The sequence below is a fragment of the Coenobita brevimanus genome, chromosome 52, assembly GCF_032717465.1.
Source record: "Coenobita brevimanus isolate Jiangsu-jjx chromosome 52, ASM3271746v2, whole genome shotgun sequence".
Lineage (NCBI taxonomy): Eukaryota > Metazoa > Arthropoda > Malacostraca > Decapoda > Coenobitidae > Coenobita > Coenobita brevimanus.
This window is the reverse complement of record NC_137005.1, coordinates 8,596,548-8,621,852: the sequence shown is the minus strand read 5'-3', so window position 1 is coordinate 8,621,852 and position 25,305 is coordinate 8,596,548. Positions and strand designations below refer to the sequence as shown.

The following is a 25,305-nucleotide window of genomic DNA, read 5'->3' as shown; positions in this document are numbered from 1 at the left end:
ATCAAACTACAAAAAAGTACAATTCATTATAAAAGCTGAAAAAAAAAAAAAATCATGGCACTTCATCAGTTTCATAAACTGTTGTGGAAAAAGCTGTGAGGTGGTAATGGTGGTCCCTTGTATATTATATGGGTCTGATCTGCATTATATGCTTTGCCATCAGCACATACACAAACAGTCCTCAACTTACAAACATCTTCCCCTCCTGTCACATTTTCATCCTCTAGACCGGACTCTTGTTACTCTGACCCTATCTAAAATGACATCCTTCCATGTTAAATTCCGAGTTGTAGTAATACACTAACACTAGTCACGAAAATGTGCTGGGGAAAGGATGTAGAGTCATGTTATTGTCTTTTTCTGCCAGTGAGGTAAGTAATATAAGTCTAAACATGAAGAAAATCTTGGACAAGTAAGAGTAAAATAAATACAGTTTCTAATAATATAAGTCTAAATATGAAGAAAATCTTGGATAAGTAAGAGTAAAATAAATACAGTTTCTATGGTCAAATAGTGTACTGGTTCAGTGAGATGAAAAAATGACACTGTGAAGTCCTCTGAAGGTATATTTATATTCTGGATATATAATATGTATAAACTGATAAATTAATACAGGGACACTGTTCTCATTAAAAATTCTGATGATAAAAAACATAACTTCATAACTGCCCTAGCTTCCTTTATCTGCATCATCTCAAATCATACGATGACGGTGTGCAGCCTACATACACGCATACGAACTGGCATACTTTTAAACAATGGCTCAGATATACATGAAGCATGGAATTAATGTGTGGAAGCAGCCTATGTAGTATTCTATGTAGAAGGAGGGTCTGCGTTGGGCGAGGGTGAGGATGAGGTTGATGTGGATGAACGCGAAGGGAAGGTGATGCCCGCTGCAGCTGCCTCCTTGGCCACCCAGCGGTCCACCTCTTCGCTTAGTTCGGGAGAAAAGTGGTTCTTCCAGTCACCAACTTGTCCTGGGGGTAAAAAAAGACACACACCCAACTTAGTGTCTCACAATACACTGTACGACATGCATGAAAGTACTTCAGTGGAATTATTTATCAAAACCATCCAGCAAACCGTCTCATACATCACCACTTAAGTGCCCATACATTATATGTGGAGGAAGTTCTTTGGAATATTATGTAGAAAACAGTCCCTACATCAGCATTAAGTTTCTCTACACTACAACTGATAAACAAAGGAGGTCAACTGGAAAATACCTACTAAGACCATCCACCAAAAATCTTATACATAAGACTTGGTGTCCCTATTGCCATTCTGAAAAGATAACAGGAGATACGTAAAGCAGGTTCCTTTGAATAATTATCAAGACCATCAAGCGAACAGAATACACTTAGCTATAAAAAACCTGCATAAAGTGTAGGGAATATCTTGAGTGCTAAAGCTCACTAATCTGCGTCTTGCATAATCAACTTGTTTACATGGGTTTTACGGTGGCCATGAGTCGTCTTGTCCATCCCGGCTTGCACTCCTTCCCTGAATGATTAATCCTCCTTACCTGGGACCCTTACTGACCTAAACCACTACTTAACCGTTTTCCAAATCAATACTTCTGCCTCGTTAAAAACAGAATGAAACCTTTTGTATACGTAAGTGATCATTCCATTAAACTGGCAAAAAGTTTGTTAAAGGTACAGTACAACAGAAAATTATTTTTATTTTTTCTTATTATTATTTCACTATACCGCAGACTTAAAAAAAAAAAAAATTATGGCAGTTTTTTTAACTGTACATTTTATCGTTATTATTATTACTACTATACCGCACCTTTTACGAAACCTTAAACCATTTTTTTCACACTGCACTCTTCTGCAAACAATCATCCATACCACATGATACAGCCAATTTTACTGGAGAAACACACCTTTTCTGAAGAAGACTGTTTCGTTGTCTTCCTTATTGTTGTAGACGTTGTCCGCTATGGGCTCCCCGCGGCTTTTCATGGCAGAGAAAGATGTGTGATTTGCCACCTGAAATATGATAGTGATTAGAGAAGCGTGGTGGAGACAGTGGAAACTGAAGGAGTAGTTGTAGTTGACAGAGTAAGCAGAAGAATTAGTTGTGACTGGCAGGATCGGCAGAAGTAAGTGTCGTTGACAGAGTAAGCAGGAATAGGTGTGGCTGACAGAATAAGCAGAAGGATTAGTTGTGGTTGAGAGGTGTATGGGTGTGAGTTTATACGTACATTCAGCAGCTGTGAGGAGGTAAGGCCGGTGTTAAGGAAGTGGTCAAGACGTCTCAGTTCCTTCATGGTGTCCGCCTTAAGGTCCTCGTAGAAGATCCAGTGCAGGTTGGGGTGGTTGATTCGCTGCCACGCATCACGCAGGTGCGGCCAGTACGGGCTGAATATCACTGTGGGAAAGTGTGAGGGTCAGCGTGAGAGTTTGGCCAGAGTGAGGGTGAGGGTGAGCGTGAGAGTGAAGGTGAGGGTGAGGGTCAGGGTGAGAGTTTGGAAAGAATGTGGGTGAGGGCGCGGGTGATGCAAGAAAGGTCATATCACTGTGGATGAGGGTCAGAGTGAAGGTTTGGCCAGAAGGCACTGAATGTTACTATGAGTGAGGAGGCTAATGATGTGTGGATGACTTGCCTGGCCGATTTAACTGGCCATGCTGGTGATAATTTTTCATTTTCGTACTTACTCTTTCCTTGTTTCTGGATCGTATCTCACTCCAACCTTAAGTGGGAAGAAGGCCAGAGTGATGATGATGATAATGATGATGATGATGATGATGACACAAATCTATCATACTTGTGCCTTTCACCAAGTGGCCAGTATATATTTTGTTCATGTCGCTCGATTACCACACGAATACACCTCACTACAGTACTACTTCTCTCCAGACTTCCAATCATTCCTTAATCACTTATGTCACCCCTATTACCTCAGTGTATACATGCTTACATTCATACGTACACTACATAAAGAGAGAGAGAGAGAGAGAGAGAGAGAGAGAGAGAGAGAGAGAGAGAGAGAGAGCAATCCGATTAAAAAAAAAAAAAAAGAAAACTTACAAATACGAATATATAGTCAGCCACTACACACATGACCAGCACATCACATAGCCTTGAAAAAAAAATCATAATCTATCTCCAAATCCCACGTGTAAAACTGAGGAACGCACAAAGTCGGGACGGTTCACTAAGGCACTGATAACCTGACTTAAAAATAGAAACAATGTCAACTTTCCATGGCGGTCATGAGATAAGAGATAAGGTATAAAATTGTCATGAAAGGCTGAGTTGTGTGACGGTGAGTGCCGTGTGTGTGTGTGTGTGTAAGAGAGAGAGAGAGAGAGAGAGAGAGAGAGAGAGAGAGAGGGGAATTGTGTTTTGGAGCATTAAGAACGAGGTGCATTAGATATAAATTCTCCCAGCTGTATTCGTGTTAGTTTTAGAGGTTCCGTAACATGTATTTCTTTGCGATTTATGCTGTACATTACACCTACATAATGTCACAAGTTACTGATCTGATACTATTATGATTAAAAAAAAACACAAATGGGAGTATGAGGGTTTACTACACACACACACACACACACACACACACACACACACACACACACGAGCGGTACTTCATACTCAGGTGTACAGTGCGCTTTTCAGGACCTACAGCTGCAGTGAGAGACATAATTATTAAGACTCAGGTAAGAATTTCCACACCTAGCTCACCTCAGTCACACCTGGCAAGAATTATAAAGTTCATCTCTATACACAGCACTGCAGATACTAAACACACACACACACACACACACACACACACAAAAGACATTCAACCCCTTCACGCATCAGAATACAGACGGTCCTTCAAAACACACACACACACACACACACACACACACACACAAGACGTTCAACCCCTACACTTCAACGATGCACCACAAGAAAGTCCTTTAACATAACCTCAACAAAAGACATCTGGGAGCGACCGATCGGAGCCGCCAAATTTCCACGTCCACTGAATTCCCAACGAGATGAGCCTGAGGTTACAAGAAGAAGAAGAACAAGAACAACAACAACAACAACAACAACAACAATAACAATAACAACAACAACACCTTGACGTCTCTTGCTGCCTCCAGACGATTTTTTTCAATACATAAAAATCTTGTAGACTGAAATAAAAGAAAAAAAAAAAGAAATGACGCCAAATGAGCTGAAGGGTTTGAGAGAGAGAGAGAGAGAGAGAGAGAGAGAGAGAGAGAGAGAGAGAGAGAGAGCTGCAGATACCCATAAGCCAATAAAGGGATATGTGGAGTTAATTATATACGGTATATACTGATAGCATTGACTGAGCTGACACTACAACACAAGAGAACTGAATTGTGCAATTTATGAAACACCCTGCATGTCGAGACAGGAGAAGTGTTGAGCAAAGGGAATATAAGAGAGTGGTGAGTGGGTGGGTGGAGTGGTGTGGCAGGTGTCGGGTTAGGTGAGGGCACTAATTGGCCAGATAAGGTCAGGAGTGATAGTGTCAGGGAAGCAAAGATAAGTGGGTGTGAAGTGGGGGGATTGGGAGGGTGTTACGTGTAGGCCTAAAGGGTTGGATATGAGCTAAGTAGGCCTTTTCTGTTCATCTGACGGAACTGGGTTAATCTCACACTTGAACACTAAATCCTGGAGAATGAAAGTCAGCGAGGGTTAGTTATGAGGTGGAAAAGAGCCTCCTTGGTTGCAAAATTCGACCCCCCAGTCTGCCTACACTTGGCCATCATGAGTTGAAAGCTAAACGATTTGATTCAGTTTTAGAAAGCTCTCACGTATGAATGCGGTTAAGGCGGGATGTATATCTATAATCCCTCCAGTTAAAAAATCTCATCAGTGCTAAACAAAGTCATCTGGAGGCAGCAGGAATAGAACGAGAAACATGTCTTGATTATAAAGCGGTCATAATGTCGCAATTAACCCGATCAGCCTCCTCACAAATTCTTATCTTCGTTTCGGGCGTCACCATCATATCATACTTTTCCTTTTCAAAAATTTTCCTTGTTCTCTCTCACTCTCTCTCTCTTCGTTCCTTCCTCACATATAACACAATCCGCAAGTGCTAATCTTCGTTGCGCACATCACCACTACATCACACCTTCCTTCCTCAAACACTTTCCCTCCTTTTTCTCTCCTTTGTTTTTCACTCTCATCTCTCTTTACCCGTCCCAGTTAACAGCCGACTTTGGATTCTCGTATTTTCGTCGCTTAAAGGGGCTCCCGAACACCTCTTCTCTTGTGATTTATTTTTGGAAATGCCAGGTTAATATCCTTTTGTACGTTATAGACGCAGAGTATGGGAATATTAGAAATATTCATGTAACATAGAGGGGAACAGTATGATGTAATAAGCCAAACAAATCACTTAGGTGAAGGTGTTAGGGAGCTTCCTTACCCGACAATACGAGCCACAGCCTACAAGTTTCACCTTCCTAATCCTCTACTTTACACCTTCTACCATTCACACCGCTAAACACTCACATTATCCACTTCTTCATCAAACCCTTTCACCATTTCCACTCTCGTCCTTCAGTCACTCACACCCTCTATTACTGATTTTGCATAACATTATCTATTTTACATTCCTTCATCAAACCCTTCCATCATTTTCACTCACTCATTTTTCATTTACACTCCTCTTTATCCGATGCAGTGTAGTCCTTTCATCTTGGCCCAGATTTTCAAGGCTTCCATTGCGTAACTTGGTGGCCGATAAAGACAATACAATGGCTCAATATCCTTTTCATTGCACTTCTTCGTGACTAGCATCACATCCAAGTGTTAATCTCTTGTTGCAGCTCAGCATTCGGGATGAAGTGATGAAAAATTTAGGCTGTCAGAGTACAAAGGGCATAGTGTTCATAGCTGACCTTTCATCTTTCCATGGCACTTCTTCGTGACCAGCATCATATTTAAATGTTAATCTACTGTTAAAACTCACCATTCAGGATGGAGAAATGGGAATTTTAGGCCAAGTTGGAGTGAAAAGGACTCCGTGATCATAGGTGACTTTTTACATTCTTCACCTTCTTGTTAGTCACTTCACACCCATATGCCAACATCACATACAACACTGCCACACTACACCTCACTCCCGCACGCACCCTCACTTCCTCTGTTCTCTTAAGTTCATTATTCACCCCCTCACAATCCACTGGGCTTATGAGTCTGCCCAGATTTAATGTTCTCAGGGCAGGTATGCAGACTCAAGGGCATAAGTTTGTTCACTATTCCATCGTGTCTACTTCACATTAATACTTCATACTTTCAGCAGAATTATCTATGGCAGTGAAACATACCAAGCCTCTCACTGTAGGAGTATACTGTAAACCAGCAGAGGAATGCGAGAAGAGGTGAAATATTAGTTGAACTTTTATCCTTCACTGAATATGATTTGGAGACATATCAATGAGGGAGCCATAATATTTTTACAGGTTGTCAATAAGAGATACAGAAAACAGAATGTCTTTTACTGTAATCTGCTTTTTCTAACCTGACGAAGATCTCTAACCCACCACGCCCTTTCGTCACTCAGTTCCCTTTCCGCTGGGCTATTTCTCGTGTGTTGAGGAGACCGCACAGCCAGCGTTACCAGTGTCAATCCTGCATCATTTATTCATATCCTACTTGCACTGCCATACCCACGTACACAACAGAATGATCCAAGTGAGTTTCTAGTGAAGCGCTATTTACGGGCCACCTTGTGCATCGGAATAAACGTTTTTATCCACGGGCACAACAAGGGTTTACTGATATAGCCCAAAGACCAAAGGAAAGAGCACCCACCTGAAGACACTAATGTAACTGAGACCCCTAAAAAACCTCGTCAGCCTAGACTTGAAAAAAAAAAAATAATAAGACTGCTCGCATCTCTTGATTTGGAGGGAATTTTGCCCAAAGAATTTCTCCCCAAATGTATAATTAGTAATACAATTTTCCACCTGGATCTGAAACGCTTCCAAGAGGCAGAGGGAAGCAACATCGGATGGCTTCTTCACCGCGAAAAATGTCCAGCTAGGCACCGTACACCAAACGGTAATCTTGGCTGAGAGAGAGAGAGAGAGAGAGAGAGAGAGAGAGACGCGAACAGTATAAGGAAGTATGTGTGTTGATAGGAATAACTGAAGTGTCTTACGTTCAACAAAATTAGGTATAGGGCTACGCAGAGGAGAGTGCCAAAGGAGTATACAATATACAGTAGTGGAAATACAACACCATACAACACAGTCACCATACAACATACAGTAGTGGAAATACAGGATCACACAACACTTACGGTCATCATACAGCATAGTGATAATACAGCCTCATACATCACTTACGGTCACCATACATCACACAATAGTGGAAATACAGCATCACACAGCACTTACGGTCGCCATCCATAAACTGGTGCACAAGTTCTTCAAAAGTTCCCTTAAAATCGTAGTTTTTAAGCTTCCGCATGAAAAAGTAGAGAGACACCATCAGGTCCTTGGGGTTCCTGGCCACATACACGACCTGAGAGAGGAAAGGAGAACATGTGTGGCTTTAATAGCAGAGTGAGTAAATATATATCCCAGAATCAGTTTACATACGGTGCTAAGTATACCTGAATTAGTTTATACAGACAGCTAAGTATACCAAAATTAGTTTATACAGGCAGCTAAGTACAGAGAATCAGTTTATATAGGCAGCTAAGAATAAAGAATCATATACTGTAAGCATTTAAATACACCACAATCATTTTATATAGACAGATAAGTACACCAGAATCAGTTAATATAGGCAGCTAAGTATACCTGAATTAGCAGACTGGTAGACAGATTAAACTGCTATAGAAGCGTTGCAAAGAAAGCTTCCTACGTTGACGAGAACACGAGTTTAAGAGTGTTAACATCCGGAAAACAGTGCACGACTACCTTGGCAGTATTGAGCATGTCCAGATTCGTAAGGGACAGATTCACAATAAATCGCTAAGGCAAAAGAGTTGCTTGGCCTCCTCTGCCCCTTCGAATATAAGCAAGTGAGCCATAGGAGCCCAGAGTGTTAATATCCCAAGAAATAAGTCGCCCACCTTGGTCGTGTCGAGCAGGTCCGGGTTCATAAGACAGAGAGGGAAGTGTGATTTGAGGAGACGTGGACCTGGAATCATTTCACATATTTGCGTGAACATTCCGTCCTCAATCTTCCTCCCTGGGCACAGCTGAAGAAAAACTTCCTTCATTTTTTGGAACGGCGTCTCCTCCACCGAAACACCATGCATAAACATATCTATACTGTTGACATGAAAAGGAGGTGGGTTTCAGTGTTTTTTAGTAGGCTTTACACTCACGCCATGTCCTCCAACCCAACACCATGCAGACACAGATCTGTACTGATGATATGAGATGGAGGTGTGTGTGTGTGTGTGTGTGTGTGTGTGTGTGTGTGTGTGTGTGTGTGTGTGTGTGTGTGTGTGTGTGTGTGTGTGTGTGTGTGTGTGTGTGTGTGTGTGTGTGTGTGTGTGTGTGTGTGTGTGTGTGTGTGTGTGTGTGTGTGTGTGTGTGTGTGTGTGTGTGTGTGTGTGTGTGTGTGTGTGTGTGTGTGTGTGTGTGTGTGTGTGTGTGTGTGTGTGTGTGTGTGTGTGTGTGTGTGTGTGTGTGTGTGTGTGTGTGTGTGTGTGTGTGTGTGTGTGTGTGTGTGTGTGTGTGTGTGTGTGTGTGTGTGTGTGTGTGTGTGTGTGTGTGTGTGTGTGTGTGTGTGTGTGTGTGTGTGTGTGTGTGTGTGTGTGTGTGTGTGTGTGTGTGTGTGTGTGTGTGTGTGTGTGTGTGTGTGTGTGTGTGTGTGTGTGTGTGTGTGATTGATTTTACACTCATAAAAGACCACTTGCGAGCTTTGGGCTACAAGGAAGTTCAAAATATCGGCACTGATAATATTCGTTGTCTTATCATAAATCGCGCTTTTGGTCGAATAAATACTGTATGAAATTAGCTCTGACAGAATATGAAGTGCCTGCTGAATAATACTGTGCTTCGACCTGGCTGTAAACAGAGAAAGTACAATATTGAAGACTGCCCATCCTTTCATAGTGTTCGAGAAACTGCTTACCTTTTTCTGTAATTATGGGTAAATCGAATCATACTACTGTTATGCATGTATTTGATATTATGTCAAAGTTATTTTTACACGTTACCAGCTATTAAAAATGGAACTTATGGTAATGCAGCAAATATTATCAATGTCGATATTCTGAACACTCTTGCAGCCCCAGACTTGCAAGTGGCCAATTTCACTTTCTTAAATCAATACTAATAACGTTCGTCAAGCTTTATTTTTGCTGGATTCATAAAGGTAAGTGTATATTTGATAAGTACTGTGCTCTACATTTTTTGTGGTACATACGACGTTCAAAACACTGCTTATTTGGAAAGAATATCACTATACGAGTAATTAAAAGAAATCTGGACCGGGATACACGAACGCACTTACGATCAATTCCTTGTCGCAACTCAGGTTTTGATATGCAGGGGGGACAAGGAGGCTGTAGAATCTTCCACTTTATCCTGTTCTAACTTCATCAGTAAATCTTGAGTTACGACACGAAAATTACAGAGGGTTATGACTGTTTTCTGTAGGATGATCAAGAAAAGAGTGTAAAATCTTCCCTTGTCTAGCTCTTCCTGTAAAACATATCAAAGTTACGACGGGGAATCGATCGCAAATACATCAAAGAATCTCATCCCCTTACTTGAACTCTGGTGATCTTAACAGCAGCGGTAAATCTGCCTTTGGGTTGTCAAGGTTAGGATTGAAGAGCATTGTCCAGATGATTTCCTGAGTCCACGTCGTTCCCGCCTTTAGGAACGACACCACCAACACATCGTCAGGTTTGAACTGGGGAGATGAGGAACGAAAGGAGTTAAATTTGAGGCACGGTTAGGAATGAAACCACCATCATCGACAGGATTGAACTGGGGAGATGAGGAACAGGGAGAGTTAAATCAGAGATGTTAGGAATGAAGTGAGAAGACGAGAAGCGAGGAGAGTTTAATCAGAGCTGTCAGGAATGATATCACTACCACATCGACAGCCTTGAAATGGACAGATGAGGAATAAGAAGCGTTAAATCTGGGACACTGAGAGGTGGAGGGGTACAAACAATAAAACTAAAGACGAAACATGGAATATTTTCCCATATTTTAACACTGAGAAGTAAAAACAAGAACTGTGAAGGTGAATGCGCTAAGAGAAAGAAAGAACACAAGTGCTAAACGAGAGAGAGAGAGAGAGAGAGAGAGAGAGAGAGAGAGAGAAATATGAGGCGCTCTGACGTGAAGGGAAAAAGGCGCCAAAAATAAAGCCAGAATACATGTAAAAACAATATGGAAGCAGCAAATAAATAAATACATAAATAAAACCAATATATGACCCCATCCATGTAAAGAGGTCAACCTGGTCAACTTCAGAATATACTTTAATAACATACTACTCTACGATTTAATGTGACGCCTTCGAGTGTTGGCATTGATATAACCAGGAGGATCAACTACCTGGTTATACGAACGTGCCTTATTTTTCTTCCCTAGCCACCAAAATGACGATGGTGTAGTGTAGGAGAAGAGAAATTTAGGTCAGCAGTCCACCGGGTTCACAAGATGAGCCTGGGTTACTACCACTACTAACTACTATCACTGTTACTACTACTACTACTACTACTGAATTGGGGGTAATAGATTTAGCCTTCATTAACCTCAGCACCATGAAGGGTCTATCGCAGCATCGTGTAGTGTACTGTGGAGTGCGTGCGTCCCCAACGGGAGAGTTACACGTACTAATACATCTAGGGAAGAATCGCGTACACACACACACACACACACACACACACACACACATCAGATTATATCGTTATTTTTAGGTGTACTGGTATATTTCAGTCCGAATTACACAGCTGCTGCCAGTCTCACATGTCGGACGTTTTTGGTATACTCTCATTAACAGACAGTTTTATTCAGCTTCTTGGAGTCCGTGGTTGAGAAGAGGTTGATGAAGGCTGTATCCAACCCCCCAGTTCGAAGTCTCCCCTAAGCTGAAAAAAATCGTCTGGAGAAGAAACTAGAATCCATCCACACAGAGAGTGGATGGAGTCTGTGATAGTTCAAAACGTTAAAGAACTAAAGAACTTAAGCGCTCTCCTATTAACCCCTCCCATTTACTCTAACCTACTGATACATCATATTTACTTTACCTTAAAATTATATAGTTTATCGAGGTATATGGGTGCAGCGGCTGGGTAGAGGTATCCGTCAGGCTTAATTCGTACCATGCCAGGGACGTAGAAGGGGCCATGGTACTTACTGATATTGTCCAGCCACTCCTTGCTCACCTCCTCCACCTCATGCCCACTCGCCAACTTCCTCATCACACCCACGCCTCTACTTCAAGTCACCTGGGGATAGACATGGAATCTTGGGTGGGATTTTCCAATATATTTACAAACAACTCCCTGATACATAAGATTCTGACTTGCAGGAATAACAAAAAAGAGAGATGGGAAGGTTCTCCATTCTCCTTGTCCTTCCTACATAGAATAGACGTCCGCTAAGAATTATTTCCCTTGCTGAACTAATATTTTTCGTTGCAGATAACACAAGAGACGTGACGGCATTTTACGTTCCCCTTATCTTTCCTGCAAAAACAAATAACATCGTAGTTAGGACATCGAGTTTTTATGCTTGTTAATGAAATCACCTTTTCACCCTTCTATCATGGCGATGCGAGGTATACGATTTGAGACAAATGTTTACATCCGTCATCTTGTAACTTGCTCCTGGAGAAAGAATTGGACTACATGTTCACCACACTTATTCTTGTTAATCTACAATGTCAGTCTTCACAGGGCGTATCATCCCCGTTCCATCCCACCTCCCACCACCATCCACACCTCTCCTGCCCACCTCATCCTGTTATTACCTCTCCTTCAGCAGTAAACACCTCAAAAGAAGTCTGTTCCTGCCATCAACAACGCGCCACATACAAAGCCCACTCTTGACTGGACACTCTCATCCTTCCCCTACCCTCCTCTAGTCTAATCAACCCATCCCAAAATTTCACGTCTGTTCACACGACCTATGCTCTTTCTATATTAACCTGGCCCAGATTTTCGCCACTTGCAGCTTATTTCACGTAGCTCAGTGACAAAATAAGACAATAGTACGACTCTACATCTTTTCCATATCATTTTTTCGTGATTAGCATAATTTTCTGGTATTAATCTATTCCTACAACTGACAGCACTTACGATGGAGAGATGGCAATTTTAGATCAAATTAGAGTAAAAGGATTATAATGATTTTCCTCCGTCAATTTTGACTTGCCCATTACCGGCATATCAACAACCTCCACCTTGATAACATACGGTACACTTCCCACGCACCCATCACCAACATCCCACCTACTGAAGCTCATTTATTTTAACTTAGCGGAGATTTTCGTTACGACAAGACAACACTACGGACACTTAGTCTTCCCATAGCACTTTTTCGTGACTAGCACCACATTCGAGTGCTGATCTTTGCTTCAGCTCAGCATGCAAGATGGAGAGATGGCAATTTTACTCCAACTTGAAGTGAACAGGATATCGTCTTAGCCAATCCCATCCGAGAAATTTTTCTTGACTTAAATAAAACCGTCATGACCTCTACTCTTTGCACTCTAACCTGGCCTAAAATTGTCATCTCTTCATCTTGAATGCTGTGTTGTATAAAAAAAATTAACATATTATTAGCATGCTAGTCACGAAGTGGTATGGTGAGAATTTAGAGCCGTAGCAATGTCTTCGCCACTCAGGTACACGAAATAAGCAGCAAAAGGACGAAAATCTCGACCAAGTCACAGCGAAAATGGTAAAGTAAAAATACAAGAAAACAGGTAATTGAACTGAAGTGGTCTGGAGGTGTGAATGAAGATTGTAAAGTGATTGAGATAGTGAAAGTGCTGATGGACGGAATGTAAGATACGTGGAGATGTGATAGATGAGGATAAGATGGAGCGAAGCGAATGACAAGGAAGGAAGGATATATGGAATGGTGAGGAGACATTGTGAGAGACGAAGATGACAGACAGTGAAATAGGTGACTGTGAAAGTGTGACATGGGTAGGGTACGTGATGAGCGATAAAGGGGAGAGACAGTGAGATAAAAGGATGAAACTGTGAGACATGGGTAAGGTATATGATGAGAGATAAAGATATGAGAGATAGGGTTGAAAGACATTGAGGTATGCGACTGGACCTTTATGATATGATATGATATGGAAGAGAGAGAGAGAGAGAGAGAGAGAGAGAGAGAGAGAGAGAGAGAGAGAGAGAGAGAGAGAGACTGTACACTTGAAGAGAGATAAAGATGAAGGACAGTGAAGTAGGTGGCTGGGAACGTGTGTTATGGATAAGGACATGATGAGAGATAGAGATAAGAGACAGTGAGTTTGGTGAATGAGACTGTAAGAAAAAAGTGAGTTATTTGATGAGAGACAAAGAGGAAAGTGAAGTAGTTAAATGGGATCTTATCACAGGGAAAAATACATGTGTGAGACAAAGAGAACAATAGTGAGGTAAGTGGGAGGATAAGGTATGTGGAAAAAGTAGAGAGAGAGAGAGAGAGAGTAGGCAAGAATGAATATGACACTAATACGGTATATGAGATAAAGATGAAAGGCAGTGACATCCTGGGAAGAGACCAGGGGAGACGGCGAGACACCCTTGACTGGCCATCCATCCAGTATCATTCATTCATTCATCATCCAATCCTACGTTGCCCAGTGAGGAGCGTAAGAGCCCGGGGCTAGGCAAGTTGGTCCTGACATCCATTATCCACTGGTAAAAAAATAAATAAATAAATAAAAAGGGACACGAAAGAATACACTTAAAAAATATAAAACACGAAAATAATTGCAAGATAGACATCCTCTCCCCACCGCACCCACATCCACACCCACAAACACAAACTCTCTCTCTCTCTCTCTCTACAGAAGCAAAAATGACTACACAGTGCAGGGAGAACAATGTGCCACGCTGACTCAGCCAAAGATAAAAAGATAACTGTGTGTTGGAGATAAAAAACGCGGCCAAGGTCGAAAGAGTACATTCAAACTCACCTCATCATGGGAAGAGGAGGTGGGGAGAAGACAAGATAAGATCAGGAATTAGGGAAGAAAGGAAAGGAAGGGGAACTCTCTCTCTCTCTTTCTCTAAACATCAACGTAATTTCTTTCCGATCAAACCTTTACGTACACAAGAAAGCCTATTATAAACACCGTATGATTATTTAACTGAGGTACAAACTTCTGGAAAGCTGTTATTTTTATCCTTCCATCGTTCCAAGTATTTGCTTCTAAAAATTTCAACTGTTTTACATCTCCGATAACGAACTTGCCGTGTGTGATGCCTCTTATCTTCGTCTGTGTTGCAATCTCTCTCTTATTTCGGGCAAGGAAAGTTCTCGAAATCCAGTGTATGATTCCTCGTATAAATCCCGCGTTTTGATATTTCATTCACTGTTTTATTTTTTTTCACTGACAAGGCCTTTTTTCTTTTTTCTTTTTTTACATGCGTCTGCGATTTTTATTCTAATTTCTGACAGGCCTATTATCATCATCTATGGGTTCTTTTTTCCTCTAGCTGCGCGGAAGTCAAGGCCAGTGATTATGGAGGGCTAGACGAGGTGGATCAGGATTTATCCGGTGCGTGACAGTGACTGATCACGGCAGGGCGGGGGTTCTTACATCTCAGCACGCAACAGCCTCACGGGAACAGTATGATTCGCAGTTAGGACGACGAGGGAATAATTCATTGCACTGCTATGACATGCAACTGAATACCATTACTACTACTACTACTATTACCACTACTACTGCTACTACTATTACTATACGACTGAGTTCCTATAATCTAATATAACTTTTGAAGGTACCAACTTTCTCATTGCCGTCTGTAAACCCAGAATCGGTCCGAACGATAATTTCAGTTGTATAATTTATCGGGAAGCACCAGAGCTCGTTTTCTCGTCGGGTAAGCAGGCTCCATAGCACCTTTTCCTTAGCGATTTATTTGGGAGTATGGCCAGTTGATATACCCCTGTATCTTATCTCAGAGTATGACGATATGCGATGGTTTTATGCAACACTGGTGTGGAGAGTACGGTGTAATACGCAAACTAAATCATTCAAGAAAAGGTGTTAGGGAGCTTCCACCACCTCTCTCGTCGTTATAATTGCCACCTGCGCAATGGTCTATAAAGGGTGATAAAGATTTACAGCTGTACGGTAAATTTAACAGGCTTCAACCTCCCTTCCTTACACTCTATGAAGTGGGTCCTTATTTTCACAAAGCTCCTGGAGATATTTTTATGTTATACTTCCAAGGCAAAACTATGCATCTCTGTCGTCCGTGGTACAAACAGTAATTATATCTTCTTAACTGGTATTATTATTACAATTTATTATTACAACAAATTATTGACGCCACGAAGGAAGGAAAAGGATGGTAAATTTGCACATTCGTTCTAACCACGAAGAGAGATTAGGAAAAAATGTCTCAGATCCGTTTCATACTGTAGGTGGCATGGGAGACCGCAACACTCCTCTTTAAGCGATTTATTCTGAATATTACACATTTCTGTCCTCCTGTACGCTCCTGAAGAAAACTGTGTCGGTAACTGAAATAAATAAATAACATCGAAGAGAGTATCAAAGTACAATATGCAAAATAAATCAGTTAGGGAAATGGGATATTAATCAGCCATATCCAAAATATAAATTGCTAAGGAAGAGGTGTCATGGAGCTGCCTTAACTGACGTGAATACCAGCCAATGACACACACACACACACACACACACACACACACACACACACACACACACACACACAATCATGCTCACCTGCTCATTCATGGTCATGTGATAAGTGACTCTGAGGGTGTCCTAATATCACATCCTTATCGACTTATTCTGTAACCTGTCGATATCAAACCGGTATAAACAGCATACGAGAGGTCAAGGTGTATTACGCAAACTAAATCGCTCAGGAAATGGTGCTACGAACTATATTACCTAAATTACAGTTCTTAGCCTCACACGAAGCCACTATCAAAACCTCGCCCACACATTTCCGGGGAAATGATTGTTTAGCCTACACCCAAAGTGATAAAAAGTTAAGATTGCTCACTCCGTCTCGCTCACTTTCACTCTCTCGCTCACTCACTATCTCAATCACTGTTTCACTTTCTCACAACCACTCTATCCACCCAAATTACCCTCTAAACCTGGCATCTGCTAATTCATTATCCACTGTCTCACACTCCTCGCTTTCTCACTTTTATTCTCTCAATCTCTCACATTTCCTCACATTGTTTTCATGTCCTCATCTCACACGCTTGCTTCCACACTAGCGCACTCCCATGCAATCTTTCGCTGTCTGACACTCTTTCCCATTCTTCCTCATTTTCTCACACTTATTCTCTCAGTCCTTCACATTTCCTCACACTGTTATTCATTTCCTCATCTCACACGCTTGCTCTCACACTTATCGAATCTCCCATGCAATATCTTTCACACCCTCACTCACCCTGCCAATCTCTCACAGTTTCTCACACCTTCACTATATCTCACTCACACTGTCTCGTATCTTCACTCACTTTATCACAAAAATTTAAGAATGGCTGATAACTTTTTTTTTTAATACAAGGAGGAAGGAACCAAAGATAAGAATTCCGCAAAAATGTTCCCCCCAAGAAAAAAACAAACACGATAACAGAGATAGGTTCATATCAGTCAGTTCCTGTTAACGGTGTGGCTGAACTCTGAGACCGGTATCTCGTTGATTAAGGGGGCTCCCTAACTCCTCTGCCTTAGCGATTTATTTTACGATATGGGCGGTTAACAGTCTTTGGTAGGTTATTTATGCAGAGTACCGCGATACTGGAAGGATTTACGCAACACTGAGATGGACAGTAAGGTGTATTAAAATAAATCGCTTAGGAAAGGGTGTTAGGGAGCTTTCCTAACTGACAATATGGGCCTATAAGTCATAGGCTGCATCAAGATAACAGATAGGAAGGCTTTATCGCCAACAATACCCCCTCATCTACACTACACCCCTCGTACTCCAAGCTGGCCTATATTTCCCATCTCCCCATCTCGAATGCTGAGCTGAGCCAATAGTTTAACACTGGAGTATGGTGCTAGTCACGATGAAGTGCTATGGAAATGGTACAGAGTGGTTGTATTGTCATTTTCTGCCACTGAGCTACGTGAATGGAGCTGCAAAACGGCGATAATCTGGGCCAAGTTAGAATAAGAGGACTATAGCTACAGAAAGTGACCACATGCTCACCTTACCTCCCGTGGCACTATCTTTTCTAGTGCGGACACGGCTCAGTCGGCTTGTGTGGGCGTGAGGGGTGGCAGTGGGAGTAGGGAATGAAAAATGACGCGGGTAGACGCTGATAATGGTGACTAGGCTGTTTCCACAACACGTGAGACTGAGCCCGGCGGCGTGGAAGAGAAAAGTTATATATATGGTCTCCTCTGAATGGTGAATAATACTGGAATGGAAATTTTTATAGGAAAGAGCCCCCCCCAAATAAGAAAAATACCGTTACTACATGTACTACTGGAGCCTGAAATACTACTACTACTAGTAGTAATAATAATAACGATAATAATAATAATAATAATAATAATACTGTACTGTACAGCACAAAGTGTCCCTGAATGCTTTCGTGACTAATTTAGGGGTTCTGTTTGTTAGGACCCTTAAATTAGTCTGCTTCTTATATTTAAAAGACCAAAAGCTTAAAAGAAAAAAATAAGGATGTTCTGGATCAATGTCCTTAACCCTGATGCCAGTGGTTGATGGCTAAATAATAATAATAATAATAATAATATTAAAAATAACAACAATACTAATACTGATACTAATACAAGCCTTACTAACTGGCAAAATTCCTCTATTTTCAACCTTTTTCAGTCATATTTTTCAAACATAGCGACCAAGAGCCCTGTTTCACCGCCTCGACTCTAGTATCGTTGTCTGAGATCCCTTGCTTCCTGATTCGACTTTGCATTGTTAAGTGGAATTTGAGACGGGGAATTTTCTGATTGGTTACGTTGATTCTATCCGAGTTTACTTCCATCCAGAGTTCAAAGACTAGGCAGTGTGTACTCTGACAGCACTTGAAGTGGTGATTATTATCGTGTTACTGTGACTTGGGACTAAAATTGCTATTTCTTCATCCTGAATATGGAGTTGAATCGTAAGATTAACTGTAACAGAGCTGGTCATAAGGATGTGCTGCGGAGAGGAAGAACCTTTGTATTGATCGACTGGAAATGGCTGTGAAAGGACTGAAATCTGGGCCAAAGTAACACTAGGTAACAGGGTCAGCGTCAATGTCAGCAGTTTGATTTTTCATAATGTGCTGATACAGATTTTTGGGTTTTGTTGCAGAAATATAAAATCTGTGACTGACACTGCAAAATACTACAAATTCGAGAACTGACTAGAGAAAATACAAATACAAAAGTTTTCAAGAAAATGTTTGAAATCTGAGTTGCTGCTGTCAACCGGAGAAAATATATTTGCAAACTGACTGGTAAACGCAATTTGTGAGAAATCTAGTGCATAAAGAAATTACTAGAAATACGAAAGCCGATAGTCCGCGGGAGAACTGTAAAAGGAAAAACTGTAATATTAAGTCTCTCAAATCTGAAAAAAAAAAAAAAAAAAAAAAAAAAAACTCTCGTAATATTTACGGAAGCTGAAAACATGAGGTACAAAAACTGAAATTATCCACAGGAGAAAGTTTGTCCTTGTGACGAGGTGGAACAATCTGGATTCCCGCCAGTTATGTGATGTTGCAGTTAGTGACGGCTGAGGTGTGCAGTGCCCTTGACTGCCTGTGCCTGTCATTTTACGGCATTAAAGGATTATTATTAGTCACATTTATTTTGTTACTTTGGTTGATTCAATGTTTTTACCTGTATGTTTAAAGCTTAGTAAACACATAAATCTATGGAATTATTATTTCCTTTAATGTATCTGGGTGTGAAAATATGGTATATTAAATAATCCTGTTCTCCAGAGAAATTCCGTAGTGAGGAAATTAACTCATTCCATTTTTGTTAAACTAAACGCTGAAATGTACCCGGGATGACTGCAGGATTATTTTAAACGTAAGGAGCGGAGGTTACCCTTATTTCCCCCCTCCCTAAAAAGTTTCAGTAGCCTTTCATTTAATCGTAGGCCCTAAACATAATAGTATGTTACCGAAGCTGTCTGTTCTATAGCCAGACTCCATAATCCCGCAAGGGGTGGCAGTTTCTTTGATTTGGTGCTTTTACGGGAAGGGGCATTAACCCTTCGCCAACCCCTTGTTGACCCGTAGGGAACACGTCAGTTACTTATATGGTTACCACCCAGCGTTGTAAATGGTTTCTGGCTTACAGGAAACAATTAGACTTGTCACTCAATGTAAAGCCACCTGCGAAAGGAAAAGTAACAATGAACAGAGGAGGGCAGCCAGAAAAAGAAAATGGTGAAAGAAGAAACAAACAGCATTAAGTCAGTGGCTGGTTGCCACCACCTACAAGTCTTGTCCTCGGGCTACTAAAGTTCAAATTTTTGTAGGAACTAACGCACTCAGTACTGTCAAGCAATACAAGTCCCCTGCCGGATAAGCATATGTTTGTAATTGACCTTGGGAGTTGATGAATGGTTGTTCCGCGCGACACACCGTCACGGTATGGGGAACAATTGTGAAGTCATATCTGTCCATGCATGTGGGAGTTAGAGAGCGGACACGAAATTACAGACTGTGTGACAGAACATCGCAAACCTATGGTCCCCGACCAGTTTCACCAGCAGGGGTCTAATAATCAACTATCGGTCTTTCTATCAGTTCCAGTGCTAAGCTTCATTCTTCTTGTACGTATAGCAACTATTCACTTAGGTCAAGGAAAATGGGATTTCATGAAATGACTTGTTACTGTTGTATTCAATGTTTGGGCTTTCTTGGACTGTCTTGGTATTCTATGGATTAAACCTGTAAGTGCACTAGTTTAATATACTTCAGAAGTTTTCAGTTTAAGCTTATTAAACATCCAAAGCAAAAAGATTACCCAAAACTCATAACTCGCTGCCTTAGCTACCTTACACGTACGTGAAACAATTTACTAGTTTAGTGAAATTAAACGTTAAAATTGCTTATTACCTGACAACCAAAATTCTGATAAAAGTACTGCCCCAGGAGACTCAGATGAACAGTTTGAAGTATTCACCTACTACTAACAGTACTATCACTGTCACAGATCACTTAAGGAATTGACGTCATCTGTAATATAGTACCAATGTAAAAAATCGTGATAAGTCTGCTTGACGTCAATGTGGTTGCTGCTGCGTTGTTTTCGATCAGTTAAGTTTCCTCTGTTGCATGGAAAAGTGTCTAGTATCAATAAATTTTCCCCTTTCTGATATTCTTTGGTAAGGGTATCTCATCAGTGAAGTTCCATGGGGCATATGTCTAAGTACCACCAGGAAAGTCTGCTCTGGCCTGTTATGACAGTTTCCAGAGGGTGACCGTAAGTGTCGTACCACCTGATACTACAGAAGCCTACTTCATTCAGGTGTACCCGAGGCTGGGCTCCTGTAGTCCAGTGCCAATGAGTAAATGACTTTCTCTTCATATACACAACCAAAAAACCTTCAGTCACCTATTGGGCATATAATCTACTGTATGCATGAGTCATTTCGACCGGGGCGATTAAACCACAATTCCATGTTTTTTTTTTTTTTTTTTTTTTTTTTTTTTTTTTTTTACTTATTGGCAGATTAATGTATCACTGAAAAAAGAATCCTCAGGCTGAAAGGGTTAATAATAAACGCTTACTTGTATTCGATAAAACAAACTGAAAATTTCATAGTAATGGAAATGGCTCTCCTCTTTTTCTCGCGTCTGTCACTTGCTCCTGTGTCATCGGTGTCAGTCTCCGTGCTGGGATTAAAGTGAAATATGACGCCAGATATGCTTCATGAGAGAGTAAGTTCTTCGTTACCACGGAAACGACACAGCAGCATTACCCCCTTCAATACGAGGGAGTACTTTTATTCTTAATGTTACCAGATGATTTTATTACCTCGCCAAGGAGGCTGTTTTTGACGGCGTTGGTTTGTTTGTCTGTTAACACGATTACTCTAAAAGATATGCACGGATTTTGCTGAAAAATTTTGGAAGGGTTGGGTATGGCCCGAGGAACAATTCATTAAATTTTGGTGGTAATCCGGATCATCCGGATCTAGTAATTTTTTAAAAGATTCTTTGTCATTGTGGGATAGTTGCAACTTCAACATTTTTGCTTCTAACTCTGCAGATAATGTCTACAGTGCTTGCACAAAAACTACAAAATGTGACGACATGCGTTTTAGACGGTTCCTGCTACATACAAACAAGCTCTTAAAATAGGGGGAATCTTTTGCGGGGGTGTTGACAAATGGGGTTATGTTCAGCCTTGGCGGAGGTTTGCAATCTCAGACTGCTCTTGTTCGGCTTATGAGGGAACTGAAGGGGTTAATGAAGGCTATAAAGTATGAAATGCATATCTTCTCGTGGTCAGACGAATACTTGAGGTAAATGTCGGCCCATCAGAAACACGCACTGGTAGACAAGAGAATCTCTCTCACTCCAATTAAGTTTACTTCAGACAGAACAGGAAAGATAGCAGCTTCTTTGACCGAAAGGCCTCCAGTTCGAAATATCTAGTTGAATAACATAGTCTACGGCAGCAACAACATACAATAGGATAAAATCGCTTGAAGGAAGGAAGAATAAAATAACGTGGGATTATTTTTAGCAGCTTTGGAGATTTCGTAACACCTCTTACTCTACGATTTATTTTATATATTAACCATTCTTTATCCTCTTTAGTCAGAAAACTGCAGAGTCTAGAAATATACAGGGAGGTCCATCAACAACGCTACAATAGTAACTCGCTTGGGTGTACCTTGTGTTTTGTGAGGACGGCTATGTTTGCAGGTGTAGGCGAGGGTGTAGTGGTGAGTGGGTTATAGACACTGGTAACTCTCGCCAGCCGTCACTGCAACACACGAGGTATGGACCTGTTGGTAAAATAGCAAAATAAATCGCTTAAGAAGAATTGCGCAGGTTCCCAAAGCACTCGGAAGACGACCCTTAATTAGTTGATAGAAAGCAGCCTTCATTTACCCCTATTTCAGTGCTGGAAAGGGACGCCTTCACGTGGTGGCACCAAAATAACAAGGCGGTGGAGCTGCCGGGCTATACAAACGTCCCTCAATCCCTTCCCTGTCTCTCTAAAGGAGGATGGTGGAACTGCAGGCGATGGGTAACTTCAGCCTTAAGCCCCGTCCACACGAGCGGGCAATGCCCGCGGGCACTGCTCGATCGTCTGGACGGGCCTTTAGTCCTGTGGGTTCACGACAGATTACTACAACAGAACTACTACTGCTGTCATTACAACTACTACTGCTACTGCTACTACTACTACTATACTAGCCTACTACTACGACTTTTTTTTTTTTTTTTTTTTTGTCCGACTCTGGGAAAAGGCCTCAGGGCCTATTTCTCGGGGGCAGTTGCCTAGCCCAAGGCCCAGTAGTCCTCCTACACCTCCACATGTCACCACTTCGGCGCTAACACCCACCGTCCATACTGAATACATGCTAGGGCTGTTCATTCAGGATTGGTGTATTGATATTAGCGGGGTTATTTTTACATGTCGGCGGGTCTTATGGTAGATCAGTAAAGTCTGCTTTATATGAAATTCAAATCCTTAAACTGTTCCCTGCTACTACTACTCCTACTCCTACTACTACTACTACTCCTACTACTACTCCTACTACTACTACTACTCCTACTACTACTCCTACTACTACTACTACTCCTACTACTACTACAATACTCGTACTACTACTATCTGATAACACGAAACAAACCGCTTACAGCCAACGTCAATCGTAGCTTTCATTCTTATCTCCAAACGATTTTAGTTTAGCTTTGGAGAGGGGACGGCTGACCATCCACTCACGCAATGTAGTCCTGCCCTCAGGTGACTCTGCAGTGAGTGCCAAGACAAATGTTTTCCTTTAACCCAGGAAACCATTTCCTACGCTGGGTGGTAACCAGATAATCAAACGACGGCTGGTGATTCAGTGGATTAAGGCTCTCTTACAGGATGGGGTTTATAAGGGCTGTATCTGAGGGTCTTTTATTTTTCATTATGCAACTCCCAGCAATGCAAAACATCTTGCAAACAATTTCCTCTTGTAGCTAAGACCTATTCTGGCGAGAAAAGCAAAGGACATGTGAAAATTTTGCAAGCTATACTAAAATTATCCCTTTCAATCCTGTGGGGTATTTTTTTTTCCCCCAGTTTAGTTTAGTTGCTCTCCAATTTTCCCTCAACTTGGGACAGACTCTTTTACTTTTTTGACCAGATGTTAGCTATAGCCTTAATTTACCACTATACTAAAAAGCTCTTCCCTCAACTGTATCAGATAATTTGCTCGCAGTCGTAATGGAAGGGTTGTCACGAAACTCATACAAGGTTCAAGACAAGACTGACCAACTTGCAGCCACTGTCACCACACTACAAAATTCTTTACCTCTTGCAATTTCATAATCACGCCTCCAGGTGTTAAAATTCAGGTCACGGATGCAGCCAGTCATTGAATACTGAACAGCATTGCCTCTCTATTATTTTGAGAGAAGTGGGGATTAATTCTGATTTTGGTGTAGGTGTAGGTTGAATTGATAGTGGTAGGTGGTGGCGACCATCATCCACTCACTTGATGTAGTGCTGCCTACTTCCTTAGCCTTTATCATTCTTTTTCTGTCTGTCCTTCTCTCTTCCTATTTTTTCCATCTTTCCTGTGTCTTTTTATTGCTTTTCTTTCCTTTACGGGTGGCTTTACATTGAGTGACAAGCCAAATGGTTTCCTGTAAACCAGGAAACCATTTACAACGCTGGGTGGTAACCATATAATCAAACCATACGTGCTCCCTACGTGTCAACAAGTGGGTTGGTGAAGGGTTAGTGCCCCTCCCCGTAAAACAAATAACTCAACCGGCCACCCCTTACGGGATTATGGGGTCTGGCGATAGATAGATAGTTAAATTGATGGTTTGCAGCAAATGATTTAAACTCACTCTTATCATTACGACAAATATATATTAATCACAGCAGCACCTTCTGGATATACAGTATTAGGCAAGAGTGCAATACATTATACAGAGATGTGTGGGCAATAAGCTTGATTTTGGTGTAAATTAAATTGGTAGGTTCAAGCGAATACTGTAAACTCACTCCTTTCATCAGTGAAGTTAATCACAGTTCTTACGGATATAACAGGCAGGCGTGGAGTACATTACCGGGTACCTCCATAATGCTTTTGAGAAGGGTAATGTTTATAATTTTGATGTAATGACTGGTTGCAGAACATGGCCTAAGCGCTAGATAGGCTGCAGCACATGGCCTAAGCGCTAGATAAGTTGCAGAACATGGCCTAAACGCTAGATAAGTTGCAGAACATGGCCTAAGCGCTAGACAGGTTGCAGCACATGGATTAAACGCTAGATTGCAGCACATGGCCTAAGCGCTAGATAGGCTGCAGCACGTGGCCTAAACGCTCGACAGGCTGCAGAACATGGCTTAAACGCTAGACAGGCTGCAGCATGACTTAAACGCTAGATAGGTTGCAGCACATGAACTAAATGCTAGATAGGTTGCAACACATGGCCTAAACGCTATCCTCTCACTACAGTTACAATTCTTAATTACTTACGGATATATTAGTCAAGGATGCAGTACAGTAAGGGAGTGATACAGCACGTTTACCAGTTGTTTCTGATCGACTGATACCGTGAGAGTGACAGACGCTCCGCTGTCCAACGCCGCCTGAGCGAGATGCCAAGCGTCACTAGCTACGTGTACTGGGAAAGTGCAGGGTGATTTTATTTTTTAGTCAATCACCCCCGGCCCCCCCCCCACCCAACACCCACCCACACACACACACACACACACATACGAGGGCCCGTATTTTCGTCGGTTCCGGGTTTCCTAACACGTCTTCTTATGCGGTCTATTATGCTTATTACTACATACTATCCTCGTCTATCCCATAAATCAATCAAATATCACCACACTGGGCATAAATGGTAAAAAAAAAAAAAAAAAAAATGATACCAACATGCCGAATAATAAAATAAATCGCTAAGGAAGAGGTATTAGGGAGCTTCCTAATAC

General features: G+C 41.5%; 1 protein-coding gene across 1 annotated transcript; it reads right to left on the bottom strand.

The window, feature by feature from the left end:
• Nucleotides 1–690: 690 nt before the first annotated feature.
• Nucleotides 691–24,909, bottom strand: LOC145400391 (sulfotransferase 1C4-like). The gene is made up of 8 exons (XM_080272906.1): nucleotides 24,845–24,909; nucleotides 11,222–11,422; nucleotides 9,725–9,870; nucleotides 8,072–8,273; nucleotides 7,389–7,515; nucleotides 2,216–2,382; nucleotides 1,895–2,000; nucleotides 691–980 (listed from the first exon to the last, which is right to left on the bottom strand). Exons 2-8 carry the CDS (start codon nucleotides 11,393–11,395, stop codon nucleotides 817–819), a joined length of 1,086 nt encoding a protein of 361 aa, XP_080129032.1. The 5' UTR covers nucleotides 11,396–11,422; nucleotides 24,845–24,909; the 3' UTR covers nucleotides 691–816.
• Between the last annotated feature and the right edge of the window lie 396 nt (nucleotides 24,910–25,305).